The sequence below is a fragment of the Macaca mulatta genome, chromosome 17, assembly GCF_049350105.2.
Source record: "Macaca mulatta isolate MMU2019108-1 chromosome 17, T2T-MMU8v2.0, whole genome shotgun sequence".
NCBI classification, from domain to species: Eukaryota; Metazoa; Chordata; class Mammalia; order Primates; family Cercopithecidae; genus Macaca; species Macaca mulatta.
The window spans coordinates 22282047-22306031 of NC_133422.1; the positions used below are offsets into that span (position 1 = coordinate 22282047).

Genomic DNA, 23985 nt, shown 5'->3' on the forward strand with positions numbered 1-23985 from the left:
GTACACAATACATAAAGTACAGCAAAGTTAAATGACATGTACATATCATGCAGGGCGACGGATTAGCTGAAATTTTCTAGTATGTACTAGCAAAGCAAAACACCTTTTGCAACTTCTTCCCTCCCACCCCCCTCAACCCAACAAACAAGTACTGAGAGTAGTATACTGTTCACAGAGGTGGTTTAACAATTCCACTTCTGAAGACAGTATTTCCCATTTGTTTTTAAAAGCTATTTACAGGCCGGTGCGGTGGCTCAAGCCTGTAATCCCAGCACTTTGGGAGGCCGAGACGGGCGGATAACGAGGTCAGGAGATCGAGACCAGCCTGGCTAACACAGTGAAACCCCATCTCTACTAAAAAAATACAAAAAACTAGCCGGGCGAGGTGGCAGGTGCCTGTAGTCCCAGCTACTTGGGAGGCTGAGGCAGGAGAATGGCGTGAACCCGGGAGGCGGAGCTTGCAGTGAGCTGAGATCCGGCCACTGCACTCCAGCCTGGGCGACAGAGCGAGACTCCGTCTCAGTAACAAAAAAAAATAATAAAAGCTATTTACAAAAAGCATTATTCTAGTAGTCCTACTTTTAAACATACCACACACTTCTAAGTATACAGAAAGACTAGATATTTCATATAAGAATTATCCAATATGTACACGGCACTGTTGAATAAAATTGTACACACATAACAATGATTAGAATCTCAGGCATCTTCTAAATATGACCATTTGGGCCTTGAACCATTCCCTCCTTACTTCCTTCCCTCTGCCTTCAATGCTGTTGACAAGTATAGACCATGTATAATGCTTAGAGATGGTTGAACAAATTCATATCCAGAAGTGACTTACAGAAGACAAGCTTTCCTATGAATCTCAAAACAAAGTATATGGAATGTACTGGTTTTACCAGGTACTTTCTCATGTACTGGCACCTCTTTAGATGTTGCAAAATTAGGACTCATTTGTCCATTATATACCCTATACACATAGCAAAACTAAACGCACTAAACATACAGAAAATGGTGCTGAAAATATCCAAATATAAACGCTAGCATTTTACCTTTTGCAATTCCTTCCTTCCCACCTGCCCTAAAACACTGTACAAGTATGGATAGTAGTATACTGCTCAGAGATGATTTATCAATTCATTTACAAAAGAAGATATTTCCTATCCAATGTAGCAAAAATATATTTAAAAAGCAATGTTTTACTACTTCTACATTTAACATTTAACTGGCACTTCTAAACATCTAGATAGCCTAAATATTTTAGATAAGGGGTTAATTTGTCTACTACATATACAGTAGTCTTGAATAAACTGCACACATATAAGGATAGTTATCATTTGAAAATGCTTTCAAACTATGAACATTCTGGACCAGAACTCTTTCCTTCCCCATCAACTCAATAATGCTCAAATTTTCCGAAGACAGTATTTCCTAGGAATTGTAAAACAGAATTTATACAATATATTAGTCTACAAACTCTACTTTTGCCATACACAGGCAACCTCTTTAACATCTAGAGGGACTGGATGTTATAAATTAGGACTCGGTTGTACTTTATATCAGGGGTTCCGAACCCCCGGGCCAGATGGGTACTGGTCTGTGGCCTGTTAGGAACTGGGCCCACAGCAGGAGTGAGTGGGCAGTACCACCCAAGCACCACCTCCTGTCGGAACAGCAGCGGTATTAGAATCTCATAGGAGCAGAAACCCTTTGTGAACTGCGCATGTGAAGGATCTGGGTTACATCTCCTTATGAGAATCCAACAAATGCCTGATGATCTGAGGTGGAACAGTTTCATCCCAAAACCATCCCCCTTGCCCCATTCACGGAAAAATTGCCTTCCACAAAGCCAGTTCCCTGGGCCAAAAAGGTTGGGGACCACTGCTTTATATACACTGTAAACACAGATAAGTAAAACAACACTCACAGACATAAGGACAATGGTTACTCTTGCCTCACTATGGGCACATGGGCACCGAGCTCTTTGCACCTCCACCTCCTCCCTCCTCCCCTGAAACACAACGTTGTATTACTGAAGAGGTGGTTTGGCCAGTCCCCACTAAAAACATTTCATATGAATGTCAACAAAAAGATATTCACAAAATGTGTTATTTTACTACCTGTACTTTCAACACATATCAGGCACTTCAGAACATCCAGAAGAAAACCCAGACATTTCCAAACAAAAGTAAAAAAAAGTACTTAATATTGTCAACCATGTATACAGTAGTGAGGAATAAAATACACACACAAAGCAATGGTTAAAATATGAAAATGTCTCCTAAATATGATCATTCTGGCACGGAGCCTTCTCCTCCTCCTTCTCAGGTCTTCCACCCCAAGTCCTCTTACCCACTGAACAAATGTGGACATGTCATCCCGATGTCACTTGCAGAGGTGGTCTCACAAATCCATTTCAAAAAGTCATTCCAGAAGACATTTTCTATGATTTTTTTAAGAAGTGAGCATTTGCAAGATGTGTGATTTTATGACTCTTTTATCATAATTTAGCAAAACCTCTTTACATCTAGAAGGGCCAGATGTAGCAAGCGTTCTTTTAAAAGTTTGGGGAGGTCAGTTGAGAGCAGTTTTTCCTATTACATACACAGGTCTTCTATACAGGGCCAGTACATCTCTCCAAAGACCAGTGGGTCCTGGTCCTTCCAGTTGCCCAAATGTGGCTTATTATCCTACCATTTCTCTTCTGATATGAAGGTATGGTAGATGGGAGATCAACCCCGCCTGGTGGATTCTAGCAGTTTCATCCGTCAGGGCTCTGCTCACCTTCTGGACCACTAAGGCCTTGCTTGGTCCATTGTCATCAAGAATGAGGCAGGCATCACCCAACTGGGACAGAGTGGTCACCCCAGGCCTCGGTCGTGCAGGGTTCTAGGCCTACGGAGGTGGCAGAGTCGGGTCCATCTGCAGACCTGCCTTCCAGGCCTCACCCCACAGCGCTCTCTCCACGGTGTTCCCACAGCTGCCAGGCTTCCCACCCCACACACCAGTGCCACCCAAAGGGGCTGCATCCTGAAGGCTTCATCTAGGCCAGGCGGGGTTAGGCCAGGAGGCCCAGCAGCCAGCTGGGTCTGGGCTGACCAGAGGCGGCTGCCTGATGGTCAAAGAGGTGGAGTGGAGAGAGGGGTCCTCCTCTGCATCAAGGCCTGGGCCCTGCTGGTGCACAGCCATGGCAAGGGCTCCAGGTGCCTGCAGGGCAGAGGTTCGCTTGTCCTTGGACCCCAGCTTTCCTGGGAGGGCCATGGAGGAAGTGGCCATGCTCCAATTCTCACCAAGCTCTCTGCAGGAACTCCAGAGTGGCTTTTTTTTTTTTTTTTTTGGTGAGACAAGGTCTTGCTCTGTTGTTCAGGCTGGAGTGCAGTGGCGTGATCATAGCTCACTGTAACCTCAAATTCCTGGCCTCAAGCGATCCTCCCACCTCAGCTTCCCAAGAAGATGGGACTACAGGCATGCACCACCACCCCCAGCAAATTTTTGTATTTTTTGTAGAGATGAGGTCTCCCTACGTTGCCCAAGCTGGTCTCGAACTCCTGACCTCAGGTAATCCACCCATGTTGGCCTTCCAAAGTGTTGGGATTACAGGCATGAGCCACAGCACTCAGCCTCAGAGCAGCTTCTTATTACTTTATTTGATTAAAAGAACAAAGCACTTTGTAGTTTAAAACCATATGAATATATAATCTGTTACATTTAATGTGTAAAGAAAAAATAAAATCCCAAGCGCCCCCAACAGACTGAATGGATCCCCTTGTAGCCAAGTGAATTCCAGAAAGAAAAACTAAAAGAGAAACTAAATTCCAAGTTCTAAATGCTCCCTCCCTTTTGGAGTTTAGGCACAACTAACCAGTACATTAAAATAGACATCCTAGACTGCCCTAACAGACTCTTTGTGGCAATAAGATACCAAATTCCAGCCTGACTCTGGTACAGCATCACATGACAGAAAGCAGACTCTGAAGGAAATAAAAATATTTTACCCCAAAATATATTTCTTTGACATATTTTGAAATGGCCCTGTAAAGCTGTCTTTTGTGGGGTAAATTTGCATCTATAGAGACACTCTTACCCCTTCCAGGTCTTTCCCAGATCAAGGAGAGATAAGTGAGAATCTGTTATTTTTAAGGGTTGAAAAGAGAGGCTTTGAGCCAGGCACGTGGCTCATGCCTGTAATCCCAGCACTTTGGGCGGCCTAGGCAGGTGGATCACAAGAGGTCAGGAGTTCAAGACCAGTCTGGCCAATATGGTGAAACCCCATCTCTACTAAAAATACAAAAAATTAGCTGGGCATTGTAGTGCATGCCTATAGCCCCAGCTACTTGGGAGGCTGAGGTGGGAGAAATCATCTGAACCCAGGAGGCAGAAGCTGCAGTGAGCTGAGATTGAGCCACTGCACTCCAGCCTGGGCAACAGAATGAGACCCCATCTCAAAAAAAAAACAGAAGAGAGAGACCTTTCCTTTTTGGTCATCAAGTGGTTATTAGACATGAGTTTTAAATTGTTAATGTTTAAAATGTAGCCAATTCTTACATCTCCAGAAAATTCTTAAAAGAACACTTTTTCCTAATACCCACACACAAAATGCATCTGTCCTGCTTCACTCATTTTCCTACCCTAGCTGGTTAAATAGGCTCAAAATTCAAACCTGTCTTAATACTCATCCAAAAAAACACAATTGGAAAGATGACTACACCCCACCACCACCAACAACAAATTACCAATTAACATTTAAAATGCTGAGATTTATTTTACCCCATGTTTTAAAGAACCGAAATCATAAAATCCTATGATTGTTTTTTTAAAAAGGCTTATCAACGGTTACTTCACATCTTCTACCTAATAGAAAAGTCCACCCAAAGGTATCACGCATGAATTTTTATAAGTAGTAAATAATTACAGAGACTAAAAATAACCTTGAAACTTAGACCAAGGCTAACGGCCGATTTCTACCCTGTTTTCAGGCTCAAGAATCCTAAAACGAATTCTAAATTGTGAAATTGGAGTCTGTCCCCAGCCAGAGTAGCAGACTTAATGCACGCACCATTCATCTGTTCTGCTCTCAGCCGCTCATTGAAACAGTCACAGTCGTTCGATTTTTAGGGAAAAGACAGTACTGCAAAAGTACATTCCAGAGGTCCTTCCATAAAAACCATCCTGTGTGCTCCATCTGCATGTGCAATCTGCTTGTGTATTTTCAGCCAGCTTGCACGGGCAGATTACTGCGTACAATTAGAAAGCAACCTCACGGGCATTCGATAAACTGCCTTCATTATTACACTCAGGAGAGTCCCTTTGGATGTCAATAAAAGCCTAGTTTTCTGCCTGTTAGCTAAATAATTGACAACACTAAAAATAATCAGAAGCAAATGAACGAAGTCAAGAACAAGGTGTTAAGAAAGAGCACATTAAGATTCTCATGGTGGTGCCCCAGGTCGCTATCGTGAGCTTTTTCTCCAGCAACTTGGATTTACAATCCGCTCAAGTCCATGGTTGCCCTCTCTACAGAAAACAGTATCATTCCTGGTCTGCTGTGCGAATCACACATTGCAGCATGGGGAAGCTAGCAAAGTACTGACTGGTTTGAAAGAATTTCTTATGCGTGTTTCTATTTTGTGTTCCTTCGTTTGACAGTTTCAGGAGAAACTAATTTGGGAGGTGGGGGTAGGCAGTCTGGTTGGTCTGGCAAAACCTTTGTGATGTTAAAAATCCAAAGAGCTGGCTGGACTCGGTGGCTCACACTTGTAATCCTAGCTCTTTGGGAGGCCAAGGCAAGTGGATCACTGGAGGTCAGGAGTTTGAGACTACCCTGGCCAACGTGGTGAAACCCCATCTCTACCAAATATACAAAAATTCACCAGGTGTGGTGGCATGCGCTTGTAATCCCAGCTACTTGGGAGGCTGAGGCAGGAAAATCACTTGAATCCAGGAGGCGGAGGTTGCAGTGAGCCAAGATTGAGCCATTGCACTCCAGCCTGAGCAACAGAGCGAGACTCCGTTTCAAAAAAAAAAAAAAAATCCAAAGAGCTTTCCTAGACGTTTTTTTCCCACCACAAACTGATTCTAAGAAGGTATGACAAAGACTTGTCATATAGAGGATCCATCTTTTCTAAATCTCTTTTATGTTTCTAACTATACAATTGCTGCTTATTTCATGAGCTATTGGTCTTTTAATTTCAAAAGTAATTCAAAACACAATACTCTTTCAAAGAACCTCACGCATATACCTCTTCTCGTGTTTCTCAATAGGCTTTAAAAATCAATTTGAGATCCTTCTCGTTTTTAGCCAACCTCTCTTTTTCTTGGTTACCTGGGACTTTTACAACAAGCAGAAGAAAGAGCAAGAGTGAAATGTGCGTGTAATTGAATTCAGCTCCACTGACAGTAGGCTGGGTGGCTGAGGGCAAAGTTTTTTTTTTCTTTACAGAAAAAAGAGTGATTGATCTTCTGTATTTAGTTGTTTTACTAAGACTCAAGAAGCTAGAACTATAAAAGAAAGGAGGTTGGACGCACAACTTCTAAAGTCTTTTAAAACTTCAAGAATCTCTTATCCTTTACTTTGCCGTATTTAGAACTCTCCAGAGAATGAACCCATTCAACTATCCAGTCCTGTGCCCAAGGCCCCTCACTGCTAAGTAGGTCTTCCCTCTTCTGATGTAAAACTAGTATGTCATAGGACAATGACATTTGTTCTCATTTGTGACTCTAGGCTACCAAAGTTGAGAGGTGAAGCCAGCTGAACTTCTGGGTCGGGTGGGGACTTGGAGAACTTTTCTGTCTTACAAGAGGATTATAAAATGCACCAATCAGCACTCTGTAGCTAGGACTGTAAAACACACCAATCAGCGCTCTGTGGCTAGCTAGAGGTTTGTAAAACGCTCTAATCAGTACTCTGTAAAAACATACCAATCAGTGCTCTGTGGCTAGCTAAAGGTTTGTAAAATGCACCAATCAGCACTCTGTAAAATGGACCAATCAGCACCTGTAAAATGGACCAATCAGCAGGATATGGACAGGGACAAATAAGGGAATAAAAACTGGCCACCCCAGCCAGCAGTGGCAACCTGCTTAGGTACCCTTCCACACTGTGGAAGCTTTGTTCTTTCGCTCTCCACAATAAATCTTGCTGCTGCTCACTCTCTGGGTCTGTGCCACCTTTAAGAGCTGTAACACTCACCACAAAGGTCTGTGGCTTCATTCCTGAAGTGAGCAAGTCCAAGAACCCACCGGAAGGAATCAACTTCGGACACAAAGCCACCAGCACAGCCCCTAATCTCTCTCACCTCTTCAGGCTGAGTCTTGAAATAAATTATCATTCATTCTCTACCCATGAGAGGAAAGGCAATGATACATTCACAGCGGTCATCTAGTGCCTTCCTCCCACCATATCTCCGCAAGACAGACAGTTTCTCCTGGTGCTTAGCTCCTTAGTTTCCCACTAGCTCCTCACTCAAATGCCTTCCTTACAAGAAGAGTGGAGAGAGACAGGCTAAGGATTCTGTGATGAAAATTAGAGTGAGGCTCCTTTTTAGCTGAGGAGGATGACATCACTTACCAACACTTTCATCCTACCCAATCCCATCTCCCATCTATTTTCTGGCCTGGGTAGCAGAAACACAGTATCTAACTTGTTAAGGAGCAAGCAGCGGGTTGAGAAACTTCTCTTCCATTCCTGCCTCTGAATCTTAAAGCAAGAAAGGGCTGCTTATGATAGAGGCAGGATAATTTTAGTGGCGTGAGAAATCAGAGGATACTGTGCTGAGGAGGAGGAATATGTTGGAGGGTGTCACAAATACGCTCACCCCGACATGTGAGTGATCTTAAATTCTGCAAACAAGGAACAACAATGGAGCGAGAGATCAGGAGGCAGGCAGTGAATATTTCATATGAAAGTGGAGCGCCCACTACTGGTTCTGGTGGGACCAGAAATTCACGTACAGCCTCCATAAAATAGAAGTTATATGAGCCTACTCAACAAGGGCCACTGTAAGAAGGATCATTTCAAGTGCCTGTAATAGGAACTTTTATGTCATTTACATATTTTATGTAATTCTTGCAAATGGCCTATAAGATAGATACGATCTCTATTTAAGAAAAAAAAAAAGGCCGGGCGCGGTGGCTCAAGCCTGTAATCCCAGCACTTTGGGAGGCCGAGACGGGCGGATCACTAGGTCAGGAGATCGAGACCATCCTGGCTAACACGGTGAAACCCCGTCTCTACTAAAAAATACAAAAAACTAGCCGGGCGAGGTGGCGGGCGCCTGTAGTCCCAGCTACTCAGGAGGCTGAGACAGGAGAATGGCCCGAACCCGGGAGGCGGAGCTTGCAGTGAGCTGAGATCCCGCCACTGCACTCCAGCCTGGGCGACAGAGCGAGACTCCGTCTCAAAAAAAAAAAAAAAAAACAAAGAACGCTGACATTCGAAGAGTTTTAGTGGGAGCTAGGACTTTGAACCCAGATCTGCTTGGTTCTATTTCTACCACATTTAGAATTAATGTAGGGCCAGAAATAGGATTCTTTGGTTTTGTCTTTTAATCAATGTGCAGGTAACCTGGCTACCAAGAGTTAGTACATGAGCGTATCCTTCAAGCCTACATAACAAAGTAGATTGCGTTATAAAGCACGTAGTAGTTGCCCCGTATCTATTAGCTGCTGTTGTTCACAAATCATACTGCAAATTACCTTGCTGTATGACCACCAGTGGAGAGTTTTGCCAATAACTACTAAATGACTTCTCAATTCTTGTCTAGAAAAAAATACAGGTGTATAGCAGTCCATTAGATAAATCCCTGGTCAGTTTAGATTCTGCTTAGGCACTTCAGTGCACACACTCTGTTCCTTATATTGGTATCCTGGAAGTCAACATAAGCAGAAGTACCTTGGATCACCAAAGGATCAAGTCTTCCAAGTCATTTATAATGGAGAATTTCTCAAATTTAGTGTTATTGACTACTCAAGGATACTTTGGTGAGTAGACATGACTCCCACCTTACTTACATGGTGACAGAGTTCAATGACATAATTAATATAACAGCCAATAACCCAATACCAGGTGTTTTGACAAGTGACCATCACCTGAATTTAAAACCTGTATGAACAATCTGCCTATAAAGGCACAAAGTTCTGGAAACATTAACTTACTATTGTTGATGCTCTCTAAATGCTTCTCTCCTAAGGTTTTCTTGAAGTCTTTTTTTCTCCTCCAGTTTATTGCTCTGAAATTGCAAATATCAAAACATAACTTATTAAAGATGCTTTAAGCAGAGCCATGATGCTAAAGTTACCCAAGGTCCAAAATCCTAAGGTTCAAGCAGCCTTGATAGTCTAATACAGTATCCTGCCAGAGGCTCCAAGATGGTATTCCCTGTCAGACCCACGGGCACTGGACTGAAAGCCAGGAGCTCCAAGTTCTTTCCACAGCTCCCTTCTCCCAACTTGATTGGTATAATCACAGAACCAGTATTTTGCGTTTTTATTCTTTAGTTCAAATGATAGCAACATTTATTTTTTAAGCAGTGCTTTCAAAATGTTTTAATGAAAACATGAAATTTCCATACCAAGTATGTTAAATTAAAATTATAATAAATGGTTAAATAGCTCATACAAAATTTATATATACACCCAAATTCTACTAAAGTATTCAGGAAGAGATTTTCAATAAGACAATCCAACTCCCTTCTGACTTAGAATCACATACTTAAAGCTGTTGAGGGACTGAACAGCACATGTCATAAAAGAAGCCATCCACTTGAATAGAAAATAGTTTTTTTTTTTTTTAATTAGCTGTTTGGAGAGCCTGGAGATAAAGGGCTTCATATTTGATATTTCTGTCACCATGGCTCTGGCATATTTTAATCCAATTTAAATAACCCAGGAACATTTGCTTTTTGCTCACCATGACACTCTGTCATTTTTTAACTTGCTATGACCTATGAAAAACAAGTAAAATTCCTAGACAACAAATTTAATGGGGAGTTGAAACACATTCTACTATCCAAGAGGATCATGAAGTTTTAAATGAATCCAAGAGAGACAGTAAGCAGCTGGGTTTACTTTAATAAAAAATTGGATTTGCCCAGAAGAGGACCTGTGAAAGGAGAAAAATGGAAATCATCACTTTCAAGCCCAAACATAAGTCTGGTTCCATCTTTCAAAGAAAGGAAAAACCTGCTTGTATTGTTCATTTCCATGAAAGTCTTCATTCACTTAAAACTAATTACTAGTCCCATTTTGAAAGGCAAAATGGATGATTTCGGTTTCAGAAAAAAAACTAAAGGAAATTTACTACAGTCCAAGAGAATCAATTATAAGGCAAGCAACTGGATTATTAATGAAACACAGAATTCTAGGAGGCAAACTAATGGAAAATTATAAAAGCAAATAAACATGATTCTAGTCTAGGAAAAAATCCTGACTCATGAGCACAAAAGTGTTCAATGGTGATGAGTTCCCTGCCCTCCAGGGTGGGGACTAGGGGGGTTGCGGTGGATCTCAAAGGGTGAAAGACAGCAAACAAGCAGTAAGTGTTGATTAAACCAGTATTCAGAAAGCTACTCAGAGAACAGTGAGAAAGCCACAAAAACAGCTAGAGACAAAAGGCTGGATTCCTTTAGCAAAGTCAGAAATTAAGACCACTGGTTTTAACCTTTTCACTAATAGATTCCAACTCATAGTCACATAGTAGCTAAATTGTATCCAACAAAAGTCTACTTATGGCTGGGCACAGTGACTCATGCCTATAATCCCAGCTCTTTCGGAGGCTGAGGCGGGCAGATCACCTGAGGTCAGGAGTTTGAGACCAGTCTGGCCAACATGGTGAAACCTCATCTCTGCTAAAAATATAAAAATTAGCCAGTCATAGTGGCAGGCACCTGTGATCCAAGCTACTTGGGAGGCTGAGGTAGGAGAATCACTTGAACCTGGGAGGCGGAGGTTGCAGTGAGCCAAGATCACGCCACTGCACTCCAGCCTGGGCGACAAGAACAAAACTTCATCTCAAAAAAAAAAAAAAAAAAAAAGGCCGGGCTTGGTGGCTCACGTCTGTAATCCCAGCACTGTGGGAGGCCGAGGCGGGCGGATCACAAGGTCAGGAGATCGAGACCATCCTGGCTAACATGGTGAAACCCCGTCTCTAGTAAAAATACAAAAAATTAGCCGGGCATGGTGGTGGGCGCCTGTAGTCCCAGCTGCTCGGGAGGCTGAGGCAGGAGAATGGCATGAACCCGGGAGGCGGAGCTTGCAGTGAGCCGAGATAGTGCCACTGCACTCCAGTCTGGGTGACAGAGCAAGAGTCCATCTCAAAAAAAAAAAAAAGGTCTGTTTATGCCTCAGAAGTTAATAGTTGATGGAGAAGTATTTTGGGGGGAAAAAAAGTAGTAGTAGTAGTATTTCTGGAGTAGTTGAAAAATTATATTCAATCCCTATTCATATCAAATGCCTGTTATATGCTTGGTACCATGTTAGATGCTGGGAATACAGCTACAAACAGAGCAGTGCCCATTCTGGAAAATGTTACAGCCTCGTTGGGGACACAGACAAGAAAGCAATGATGGCAGTGTGCTAAACACATTAGGGGAGAGCAGTCTGCAAATAACATAGTAAGAATGTAGAAAAAGCACTTAAATGGATTGTCAGGAAATGCTTTCAAAAGTTCCACAGTCACTCAGTGCCTACTTAGTATTAGACTCCATCCTCAGCACGAGAGCCAAGAAGTTGAATAACACTGGGAATATGGTTTCTAACTTCGGGTAAGCTGCATGTTACAAGGGTGCTTCCTTCTATGGAGAGTAGACTCACAGCTTTCTTCATATTCCCCAAAGAACTGATGACTAAATAAAAGGATAAATACCATGGATCTAATGAGAGATAGAAATTCTAAATCCAACCTAATCTTAAGCAAGAGTGTTTCAGGAGGAGGAGAAGGTAGGAACAGGGTTACTACACTCCATTATACGGGTTGTTCAGCCCAGGGGGTCCCAGCAGGTGGGAGGGGGGTAGGAAAGGAAAGATAGAGCCACTGTTAACCTCACCAAGATTTGTACTGCAGCATGTGGCTGCTTTAGCACAGAGGAGGTATGTTTTTCTGTGTCACACAAAGACACTATCTATCAGCAGTCTGAGCACCCACAGAATTGACTGCCTGAATGCAGAATTGGTCTCTAATTTGCACAAAGACAACCATGGGCTGGTAGTAACCCCGGACAGGAAAGGGGCGTTCCCTGAACTTACATTTTTTTTTTTTTTCTTTGAGGCGGAGTCTCGCTCTGTCGCCCAGGCTGGAGAGCAGTGGCCGGATCTCGGCTCACTGCAAGCTCCGCCTCCAGGGTTCACGCCATTCTTCTGCCTCAGCCTCCTGAGTAGCTGGGACTACAGGCGCCCGCCACCACACCCGGCTAATTTTTTGTATTTTTAGTAGAGACGGGGTTGATTCACCGTGGTCTCGATCTCCTGACCTTGTGATCCGCCCGCCTTGGCCTCCCAAAGTGCTGGGATTACAGGCGTGAGCCACCGCGCCCGGCCCAGAACTTACATTTTTAATATACAAAGGCACAAGAGAATATGTCAGCTCAAGGAAATCCAAGAAACTCATAGATAAATTGAACAATGTTTATAGAAAGAAGTAGAAGATAAGGTTGAGAAAGTAAGAAGGAATAATTATATAGGAACGTATGTGCCAAGCAAAGGAGTGTGGACTTTATGAAACCCAACAGTAAGCCATTATATTAAGCAGGAAAGGAAGTGGCTCACTCTTTTTTTTTTTTTTTTTTTTTTTTGAGACGGAGTCTTGCTCTGTCGCCGAGACTGGAGTGCAGTGGCCGGATCTCGGCTCACTGCAAGCTCCGCCTCCCGGGTTTATGCCATTCTCCTGCCTCAGCCTCCCGAGTAGCTGGGACTACAGGCACCCGCCACCTCGCCCGGCTATTTTTTTGTATTTTTTACTAGAGACGGGGTTTCACCGGGTTAGCCAGGATGGTCTCGATCTCCTGACCTCGTGATCCGCCCGTCTCGGCCTCCCAAAGTGCTGGGATTACAGGCTTGAGCCACCGCGCCCGGCCAGGAAGTGGCTCACTCTTATAACAACATGGAGGTTAAACTGCAGCAAGGGCCACAAATACACAAGAACCCCTGGGGTGATTCTCACAGTAATCTAGGCCTTAAATTATGAGCCCCAAATTAAGTCAGCAGATATAGGGGACAGAGAAGAGAGGACAGTCTTGAGAAAAACTTAAGGGACAGAAATAATAGGAAGTATCACGATATGGATATGGGACGAGTAAGAAAAGGAGGAAGAGTCTAAGATTACTATCATTTAAGAGCATCAGAATGAACTTATGAGTTCGATTTTGAATTTATTGGATTTGAGGTATATTTGTGGAATATTTAGGGAGAAATATCAAGCATGCGGTAAAATATATGGTTCTGGAATTTAGAAATATGGTCTGGCCTGAAGATACGGACTGCAGAAATCAGCACAAACAATAACTAAATCCTCAAATGTGGAATTTTTCACCTAAGGAGAGGGGCCTAGGCCCAGCAGTATCAGAGGAGACCAAGGGATGGGATCTGGTAAGCATCAACAGTGGAAAAATGAGTAGCAGAAAAGGTTCCCAGGGATGTTCAGGAGGGTGGAATTTGAAGGACAGAGTACTTATAATCGTTAATATTAAATTTTAATTTTATTTATGTATTTATTTATTTGAGACAGGGTCTTGCTGTATCACCCAGGCTACAGTGCAGTGGTGCCATCTGGGCTCACTGCAATCTCTGCCTCCCAGGTTCAAGTGATTCTCATGCCTCGGCCTCCTGAGTAATTGGGATTATAGGTACGTACCACCACACCTGGCTAATATATGTGTTTTTGTAGAGATGTAGAGATGGAGTCTCGCCATGTTTCACAGGCTGGTCTTGAACTCCTGGGATTAAGCAATTGGCCTGCCTTGGCCTCCCAAAGTGCTGGGATTGCAGGCATGAGCCACTGCACCCAGTCTTAATATTCAGTTTTACACAAAGCAAAAATAAGTGAGGAATTTAAGAATCTTTCCTGGGTTCTTTTCTTTCTTTCTTTTTAAGAGCCGGGGTTTCACCATGTTGCCCAGGCTGGTCTCAAAGTCCTGGGCTCAAGCAATCCTTCCTTCTTGGCCTCCCACTGTCCTGGGATTATAGGCATGAACCACTCTGCCCAGCTGGATTTTTCAATTAAGAACACCATTGGTGATCTTAGTTAGATTAGAACCAGAGAAGCATTAGAAAGAAAAGCCAAACTCAGCCTACCAACAAATGAGGAATCAGAGAAGGAAAGGAATCAGAGAAGGTAAATTCTTAAGCTAGCTGAGCCATGTATCCCCTGGGGAACTTTTTTTTTTTTAATAGAGATTCTTTGGTTCAGGTGATCGTTAGAGAGTCAGTCCACAGAGTGACATTTGGGAACCAAATGTGGTAGAGGAGTCTTTGAAGAAGTTTGAACCATAATGCTTAGGACAGAGGAGTTGAAAGCAGACCACTATACAGAAAATTTTTTACCGTGAGAGATTTGAGTAAGATTAAGTCCTAAGAAAGAAAAACAAAAACAAAACAAACAACAAAACCAGAAAGTGAGAGGAGAAAGGGAGCATAACTGATGGAGAAGCAAGGTCCCTAGGGAGATAGGAGGGAAGATGACATGGTGAACACAGGTGGAAGAATCTATAGTACCAATGAGGAAAGGGACCTTCTGATTCCTCCTGAGATAGGATGGGGGTAGGTGCAGCAAAGGGAGAGTAAGAAAAGAGAAAAATAAAGATACTTAAGGCCAGTGGCCTTTATTTCCTATGAAGTAAGAGACAAGGTCACGTACTGCAAATGAAAGGAGAGTATAAGAAGAATATAAAGCCAGCAAGAATCTTGGTAATTGGGGTTGGTCCCCAGTTACAATGCAAAGAAAAAAAAATGCTGGGCATTGGGCATTGTGAAAGACACAGCTGAGATGAAATCTCAGAAATGCGGTGTAGCAAAAGAAAAAACAAAAGTCACATTTGTTTTTCTCTCCAGCAACCTCATTCATGTGGGTTTAGTAGAAATGAAATAATTGAATCCATCCAATTCATGCATAAAAATAATAATACTCTCTATGCCTCCCTTCCAAGAGGTTGATATAATAGATCCAATGAGATAGTGTTAAAGCACTTCTTTACATTTATAATTAGGTTAGGGAACCTTTACTGAGTGCTCACCAAGTGCTAGGTATCGTGCTAAGATCTTTGCATATATTGTATCCTCTAGTCCTGCCAGTCTCATTATTACATTATTATACCCACTTTACAATTAAGGTAAGTGAAGCACAGAGAAGCTATCAGCCTACACTCTTAGTACCACATCTTTATTTCAGAGATATTAACATTACAACATTATGAAGTTAATTAGTGAGATCCTATTACATTTCAATGACCAAAGGTTTAATGCCTCCACCAATTCATCTACAAAGAAATGCATGATGTAGGAACCACATTTCTTGGAAACACTGATGTTCCCTGAAAGTTTTCAGAAATGGAAATGTTTCCCAGTCTATATAAACAACATTGAAATAATTTCCTCAATGTTGAGTTTACCCCTAAAATTTTTCTTAAACTGGTAGCCCTTGCTACTACTTGCTTCCTACAAATAAGAAAGCAACAAGTGTAATTCCTTAACATGTACTTGTATGCATCTCTGCATCTAATATGCAGAACTTATTTTCTACCAGTTAATTCCTACTTCACCGTATGGCATTAAAACTAACTGTGCTTCTCAGTGTCTGCATAAAACACTGTGACTTCCAGTGCTTCAAATGACTTTGGCAGCCATAGCTTACTGGAAAGAGCAAGGAAAGGTGTTGGAAGTCACTCAGATCATTAGCTGGTTTCCTGAATTCTCTGAGGTTATGAGGTTGGGGGATCAAATGAAGTACAGTTGGGCCTCCTTATCTATGAATTCCATATCTGCTGACTCAACCAACTTCGGATGGAAAATATTCAGGGGATGAGGAATAGATGGTTGCATCTATACTGAATATGTAACACTATTTTCTTGTCATTATTCCCTAAACAATGCAGTATAACAACTATTTACGGCCGGGCGCGGTGGCTCAAGCCTGTAATCCCAGCACTTTGGGAGGCCGAGGCGGGCGGATCACAAGGTCAGGAGATCGAGACCACAGTGAAACCCCGTCTCTACTAAAAATACAAAAAATTAGCCGGGCGCGGTGGCGGGCGCCTGTAGTCCCAGCTACTCAGGAGGCTGAGGCAGGAGAATGGCGGGAACCCGGGAGGCGGAGCTTGCAGTGAGCCGAGATCGCGCCACTGCACTCCAGCCTGGGCAACAGCGTGAGACTCCGTCTCAAAAAAAAAAAAAAAAAAAAAAAAAAACAACTATTTACATAGCATTTACATCATATTAGGTATTATAAATAATCTAGAGATGATTTAAAGTATACAGAAGAAGGTACATAGGCTATTGTAAATACTACTCCATTTTACATAGGATTTTGGTATCCATTGTGTTGGGGGGGTGGGGGAGGCAGCAACCAATCTCCCATATTTAAAGGGTGGCTGTATTTGGAAACTATATAATACTGCATATTATCTCAAACATATGTAGATCAAAAGCAGAGTAAGATGAACCTAGGAAATAGACAGAGTCTTTAGAATGGAGTTAGAAGATTTCATAGTTTAGGTTTGTGGGTATCACGAAAGTATGGGAAAATAAAATTATTATTTATCATGTGATTATGGGGGGAAAATGTGATTTACTCCCATAGCACTAAATTTGGGTGAAATGCTTGCTGTGGGGAGTTAGGAAAATCTGTCTATTTATGCTGAAAGAACCAGTGGCAAAACACTCGCATCTGGTAGACTGCTTTTTTACTCTAATGCTCTAATGTCTTAGAGACATTGTCTCTGCTTTATAGATTTCTTGGATAAGAAATCAATGCATTGGCCGGGCGCGGTGGCTCAAGCCTGTAATCCCAGCACTTTGGGAGGCCGAGACGGGTGGATCACGAGGTCAGGAGATCGAGACCATCCTGGCTAACATGGTGAAACCCCGTCTCTACTAAAAAAAAAATACAAAAAAACTAGCCGGGCGAGGTGGCGGACGCCTGTAGTCCCAGCTACTCGGGAGGCTGAGGCAGGAGAATGGCGTGAACCCGGGAGGCGAAGCTTGCAGTGAGCTGAGATCCGGCCACTGCACTCCAGCCTGGGCGACAGAGTGAGACTCCGTCTCAAAAAAAAAAAAAAAAAAAAAGAAATCAATGCATCATTATAAAACCACATGAGTAGTATTAGTTTCCTATTTCTGCTGTAATAAATTACCACAAAGTTAACAGCTTAAAACAATATACATTTATTATCTTACAGCTCTGGAGGTCAGAAGTACAAAATGGGTCTCAATGGGCTAAAATCAAGGTGCCAGAAAGGCTGTGTTCCTTCTGGAGGCTCAAAGGAAAATAATCAGTTTCCTGGTCTTTTCCAGCTTCTAGAGGCTACCTACATTCCTGGGCTAATGGCCCCTTCCTGCATCTTCAAAGCCAGCAGCGGTGGGCTGAATCTTTCTCCTGGTATCATCTCTTCTTTCTCTAGCTCCCTCTTCCAATTTTAAGGGCCCCTGTGATTATATTGGGCACCTGGATATTGCAGGATACACGCTCTAAGGTCGGTTGATTAGCAACCCTAATTCCACCTGTGACCTTAATCCCCTTACCCATGTAAGGAAACATGTTCCTAGGTTCCACGGATAGAACGTGGACATCTTGGGGTGGAGCATTATTCTGCCAACTACATGAATTAGAATCTATTTTTAAATCAATAAATATCAAACACACAATAGGCCAGCTATTTCCCCAAATCTTTGCTCTCCCTAGCCCTCTGAGACTTGGCTTTAGAATGTGGATGGTAGAAGAGGGTAAGAAAATACCTTTTTCATTTAGTGCTAAGCAGTGGTGTGCTGGTCAACATTTAATCAGGTCTAGCAGGTAGGAGGAGGGGAAATTAATCTGTAGCATTTACTGATTTCCACATCATAAATATTTTCCAGCACAGTCGGTTTTAAGCTGACAATGATGAAGCCAAGTAGCTCAAAAAATCCTGAAAATGTCACAATTCTCACAGTACAAGCCAGTACCAGGAAGCTACAGCACATCACTCGAAGTATATATACTGTGACAGACCCTAGTCTAGGGAATGCAAGTTACATTCCTGAACTGAATACAACTGAAGTATACCAGTGCTGTCTCCAAATTTCCCCTTTTACCCATAGGATTAACTCTTCATGGGCCCACCTGACATGACTGAATACTAAAGAGCTGGTTGACTTTCACACCTTTCTGACTATGAAGGATCAAAGAACATGCACAAATGCTGGCCAGGAATCCAGTCTACTCTTCCCTCACTAAATGCTGCATGCAGAGATGATGACCAATCAGAATGAGACCCAATGCCCCCTGACTTCTTTTGGGAGAGAAGGAAATGAAGGCAGAAGGGGACCAGCGGCCAGTGGGGGGAAAGTCAGAGACAAAGCTAGAGGCTCTTGGGCGACAGTGGGCTGCTTGGATTCTACGTGGCTCAGAGTTTTCTGGGCAGCAGCCATTTGCCTAGGGAGGAGGGCAGTGTGTTTACAGGCTGATGTCCGTGTGTGTGTTTGCTGTGCATTTTAAAAAATAAGTGCTCCATAAGCACAGCCATTATCACTTCCCTCAGCCATTTCCACACTGGCAATGTGAAATATCTCATTTCTAGATGGCTAATGTTCATTTTTCTTATTTGACACAAGCTACTAACTAGGCTCACATTTAACATGAAAAGCTACAGATTTATCTACAGCAGGGAAGGCTGGGATCATAGTGACAGTGCAGGCCAATCGGCCAGAGAAATCACACCTGTGGAAGAACAAGGATGGGTCACTCCTTCTTTTGCAAGGTCATTTAAATTAATGCTCCTCGAACTTTTATGTGCACAAGAATTACCTGTGGAGGCCGGGCGCGGTGGCTCAAGCCTGTAATCCCAGCACTTTGGGAGGCCGAGACCGGCGGATCACGAGGTCAGGAGATCGAGACCATCCTGGCTAACACAGTGAAACCCCGTCTCTACTAAAAAATACAAAAAACTAGCCGGGCGAGGCGGCGGGCGCCTGTAGTCCCAGCTACTCGGGAGGCTGAGGCCGGAGAATGGCGTGAACCCGGGAGGCGGAGCTTGCAGTGAGCTGAGATCCGGCCACTGCACTCCAGCCTGGGCGACAGACCGAGACTCCGTCTCAAAAAAAAAAAAAAAAAAAAAGAATTACCTGTGGAGCTTGTTAAAATGCAGATTCTGATTCAGTAGGTCTGAGGTAGGGCTAAAGATTCTGCTCTTTTAACAAACTCCCAGATGATGCCAATATTGCTTGTTCAAGGGCCATATTTTCAATGGTAAGGGTCTACAGATCAACTCTCTCTCCCCACCTCTCACATCCTGGCAAATTTATGCCAATAGAATTACAGTTATCATGTTAGGAAAGGGAAAAAAAAAACACCACTTTTAGACAATGTTAAAACAGTTTAGGCCAGGCATGGTGGCTCATTCCTGTAATCCCAGCACTTTGGGAGGCCAAAGCAGGTGGATCCCTTGAGCCCAAGAGTTCGAGACCAGCCTTGGCAACACTGTGAAACCCTGTCTCTACAAAACACACACACACACACACACACACACACACACACACACAAAATAGCTACAGTGGTATTAACCTGTAGTCCCAGCTACTCAGGAGACTGAGGTGGGAGGATTGCCTGACCCCAGGAGACTGAGGCTACAGTGAGCTGTGATCACACCACTGCACTCCAGCCTAGGCAACAGAGTGAGACCCTGTCTCAAAAAAAAAAAAGAAAAAGAAAGAAAGAAAGAAAGAAAACAGTTTCAACTACACACATTTATGAATAGTGTACACTATTGACCCATGAAGAAATTAGCTGTAAATGACCCACATGCCAGCCAGTTATGGGTATTAATTGACAACTAATAAATGACCTTTAGGACAAGAGGTTGTAATGCAATAAATATTAAGGGTCTGCAAGCCTCTTCACCCTATTCCTGGTGATGACTTAACGACTGTCTTTGTTCTACCTGAAATACAGACTATGCTCCATAAAGGGAATACCTCCTCTAAAATCACAAGACCTAAGCATGAATCTTCCTTTGAAGGATAAAATGGAAGGAAAAAAATTGGATGAGGAAAAGAAGGGAGGGGATAGAAACAGAGAGAGAGAAAAAGATGGGTAAATTTTTAAAGTCCCTGTAATAAAAATCTTCTACAATGAAACTATAATTGTTGATCAGCAAATGTGAACTAACCCTCCTCCTCCTCACCTTCTCTCTCTGAATTGCCTTCATTTTTTGGAGTTCAGCTTCTTCAGCTTCCTTCTTGATTCTTACAGATTCTTCTCTTTTTAGCTAAATTGTATTGAAATTACAGAGAACGAAAACAGTTACCATTTTTCAGTCTGAACCCTGGAACACAAAATTATGATGAAAGGCAAATTACAGTATTGTTTGTGCTATACCTCACCATGATTATAGGTTGTTACTTCAAGCTACTTAGATCACAGAGAATGGCCGGGCTACATCTTCTGCCTGTAAAATTTCTGTCTTTGTGTTTCTTCCTTGGTGTCTCTCTTTTTCAATGTCTCTGTCTTTATCTATCTCTGTCTCTCTCTCTCTCTCTCTCTGTGTGTGTGTGTGTGTGTGTGTGTGTGTGTGTGTGTGTGTGTGTGTATTGGGGAGGGAAAAGGGAAAATAATTTTTCCTGATTACAAAACTCAGTGTTCATTGTAAAAATCGCTGGGAATCTTAAATCTTTTTTGTACTACTTCCATGACTGGCATTCAGTAAACAAATCCACATTCTTAGAACCAAAACATTCCAAACATAGTAGACTTTAAACTATAGTTAAACATAGTTAACCTAAACGAGAAAAATAATTCCCTTAATAGAGGGTCTTACTGAGTGATAAAGGGCTTGGGTAAGAACTGAAGGTATCCGTCTCTTCACTTCTCACTTCGTGATAGCTTTGATTTTGAAAGCTGCTGTTTGCAGTTGGTTGGAAGGTTTTATGCTTTTGGTAAAGTTACTGTGTTATTTCACGGTTACTTGAAAGAGCTGGTACTCATATTCCTTACCAAAATTAAACTAAAAGAGATGAATTCTGACCTTTTGCTGGTATTTAGATTGCATCAGCTGGAGTTGTTGCTTCTGTCTGACTTCAGTTTCTGACTGGCTTCCACCTTAGGAAAAAAAAAATCCACAAAGGTGAAACATAAATATTAAGCTGAAATGTCAGCCATCGAGGACTAATTAATACATAATAAATCTGTTACATGAGTTTCCTTAACATTCTCATGCTCTTAGAAATAAGAACATAACCAGTTTTCCTAATAAGACCTTAAAGAAGAATCACTTAGAAGAAAGAGCTGGATAGAAAGAGGAGGCCACATTTTTAAAACAAAAGAGCACTTTACCAAGGTTTTCCAATCATGTAGGTATTAAAGTATTCACTTGGATTGAAACCATACCTAAAGGTCTGTGCTAAATAGAAGAAATAATGCCTGTCTTGGAAATTGTAGAATATTCTTCCTGCTTGAATATGACCATGCCTGAACCTAGTAAAGACGGTGATCAAAGGTGCTTCTATTGCTTTTCTTCTTCTAACTCTATTGCTTTATGTTCAAGCAGCAAGGCTCAGGAAGCTCTCAGAGGTCTTGCCACTAGACAAGTATGTAGTCTTTATAACCCAGTTTCTAAAAATACAATGGGAATATTCCAGTTAGTAACTGATCCATACTATATATTGTTCTTTCCTTATATAGTCAAAATAAAAATGTGGATGTGAGATGATTTACTTGCTCTCTCTTAAACCTAAAAGAATTTGAGGCAGCTTGACAATCATCTAAGAATTGCTGTTTAGGGAATCCTCACTGTTTATGCAAGCTCGGTGTGCGTATTATAAAGATTCCTTTGAAATAATTCTCTGGTGCTTTGGTCACTAAAAGTGTCAGCTCTCTGCAAGATTCACTCTCACAGAAGATGCATTAAAACAATTTGTGTTCACTATAGATCTTATAATTGAACTGAGAAAGATACCATAGGGACTTTTCTTCTGAGATCCAAAAGATAGGCCTGTTTGGTGTTGGCCTTTTGACTGCTATTGTGGGGAATGGGGGATGTTTCTTTCAAGACAGTGAGGAATGTTGATGCTTTTCTCTAATGTTACAACAACTTTTAGTATCTCCTGCAACCATTCCAATATTGTAAGGGGTAGAGAAGTAGAGGAGGAGTTGAAAATTCGAAGAAATGGAGGAAGTCAGATGTTTAAGCATTTACAAGTTTTGTTCAAAACTCATCTCAAAGTTTAATACATTCTAGAATTTTCTTCTCTACCCCCAAGCCCCTCCCACACACACATACCTGATTATCCCTAGATAATGCATATAACAGGAAGTCAAAATGAGAATCCTGCTCATTTTCTGCTAAGACTTCAAGACAACAGATGCCAAGCACTTCAAATTCCAAAGTGAGGTAATGGCCCCTCAAAGCAGGATCCGCAAGGAGATAACTGAAACCTACCTTGGGGAACCTTAGCTAACTTCACCCTATAAAAGAGGTTGGTCAGGCCAAAGGGAGGCAGAAATCTGAGGAAAGATGTCATTCTGCCTCTCTTCTGTGTTTTGAGGAAGGAGAAATCGTCACATCAGATGAGCAGGAGAGGTTTAATGAAAATCAGCTGGAGACCTCAACCTGCATTTTTAAGAGTCTGAGGGTCCTAGTGGATTCATGCCTAGAACAGTTAGAGCCTAAAGGTATAAGGCTGTTGTCAGTTGGCCACTGAGATGAGTCCTCAAGAAGAGGTAGCTACATTATAAATGGCCCATATTCACAGTTTATGAAAAGAAAGAATGCACAAGTATTCCCTGTACTTTTAATGTTATTCTCATGAAAGAGAATGCCAACATAAAGCCATCTAAAGGGACTTGCCTATGAGGGCCATGTCAAGAACAATGGAACCCTAAAAGGAGTCTACCAAGAGCCAACAGTGAGGCCAAGCCCTGCTGACAGGAAAGGAAATCATATCAGGGAAATCCAGGTGGGAGATGGGTGGCAGAGAGTGGAGGATGCTGAAAAACTCGAAGAATCCCAGGAAGGAGAATGAACAGTCAGCGCAAACCTAGGCTCAAAGAAACCAGGATCACTACACTACGAACCCCGACCTCTCTTATCTCCACTTCCTGCTTCAACCCTAGAAAGGTCAGAATCTGGGAACAGAGCAGTGAATAGAGAAAAGTCCAGCCACACCCTGATCCACTTGCTAGATTCCTACCTGAAACACGCCTGGGTTAGAGCAGGGCAGCAGCTCTCATCTCCATTAGTAACAGAATTTTGATCAGTACCTAAGACTAAACATTAATTACTGAAACGAGACTGTTTTAGGCCTAGAATTAGCTAGGTCACCCTATTGTTTGAGAAAGACCAAAAAGCTTTAATTTCTTACAGCATCCAAAAAGCCTGGGAAAGACTGGTCTCACACAGCCAATCTCAGGGGCCAAGTTAGGAGATATTAAAACTGTTTTCTGATTGTATCCTTCGAGTCTGGCTCATATGCACAAAGGAGGCACTTGAGATTAGCCCTTTTCATGAAATACAGTGGGATGATGATAATATTACTATTACTTCCTCTCATTAAATAATTTCCAAATTAGATTTTTACCTATGTTCTCATGTTCTTGGCGGGGTGGTGGGGGGGCGGGTGAGGGAACTGCTCTAAAACTGTTGCAACAGAAAGTGGCCCGTGACACAAGACTTGCTTGTATTAACTAAATCTGTGGACACTGTGTGTCCAACCCTTTAAATTTTCAGCTGCTGCTAGAAGAGAAAAAGCAAAGAAAAGATGTGAATGATTCCCATTAGGTGGCATCCCCTCTGAATGATTCAAACACCA

The 23985-nt window shown here is 42.3% G+C and overlaps 1 protein-coding gene across 29 annotated transcripts in view; it reads right to left on the reverse strand.

Annotated features, from left to right (window-relative positions):
- EPSTI1 (epithelial stromal interaction 1) overlaps window positions 1–23985 on the reverse strand; it is a 306029-nt gene that overhangs the window by 257963 nt on the left and 24081 nt on the right. For 28 of the 29 annotated variants that reach the window (XM_077974437.1, XM_077974436.1, XM_077974430.1 and 25 more), the window contains 3 exons: window positions 21204–21277; window positions 20364–20447; window positions 9157–9230 (listed from right to left, as the gene is read on the reverse strand). In XM_077974437.1, coding sequence (XP_077830563.1) covers window positions 9157–9230; window positions 20364–20447; window positions 21204–21277 — 232 coding nt within the window. The remainder of the gene's footprint in view (window positions 1–9156; window positions 9231–20363; window positions 20448–21203; window positions 21278–23985) is intronic. The other variant, XM_077974438.1, reaches the window with a different exon arrangement.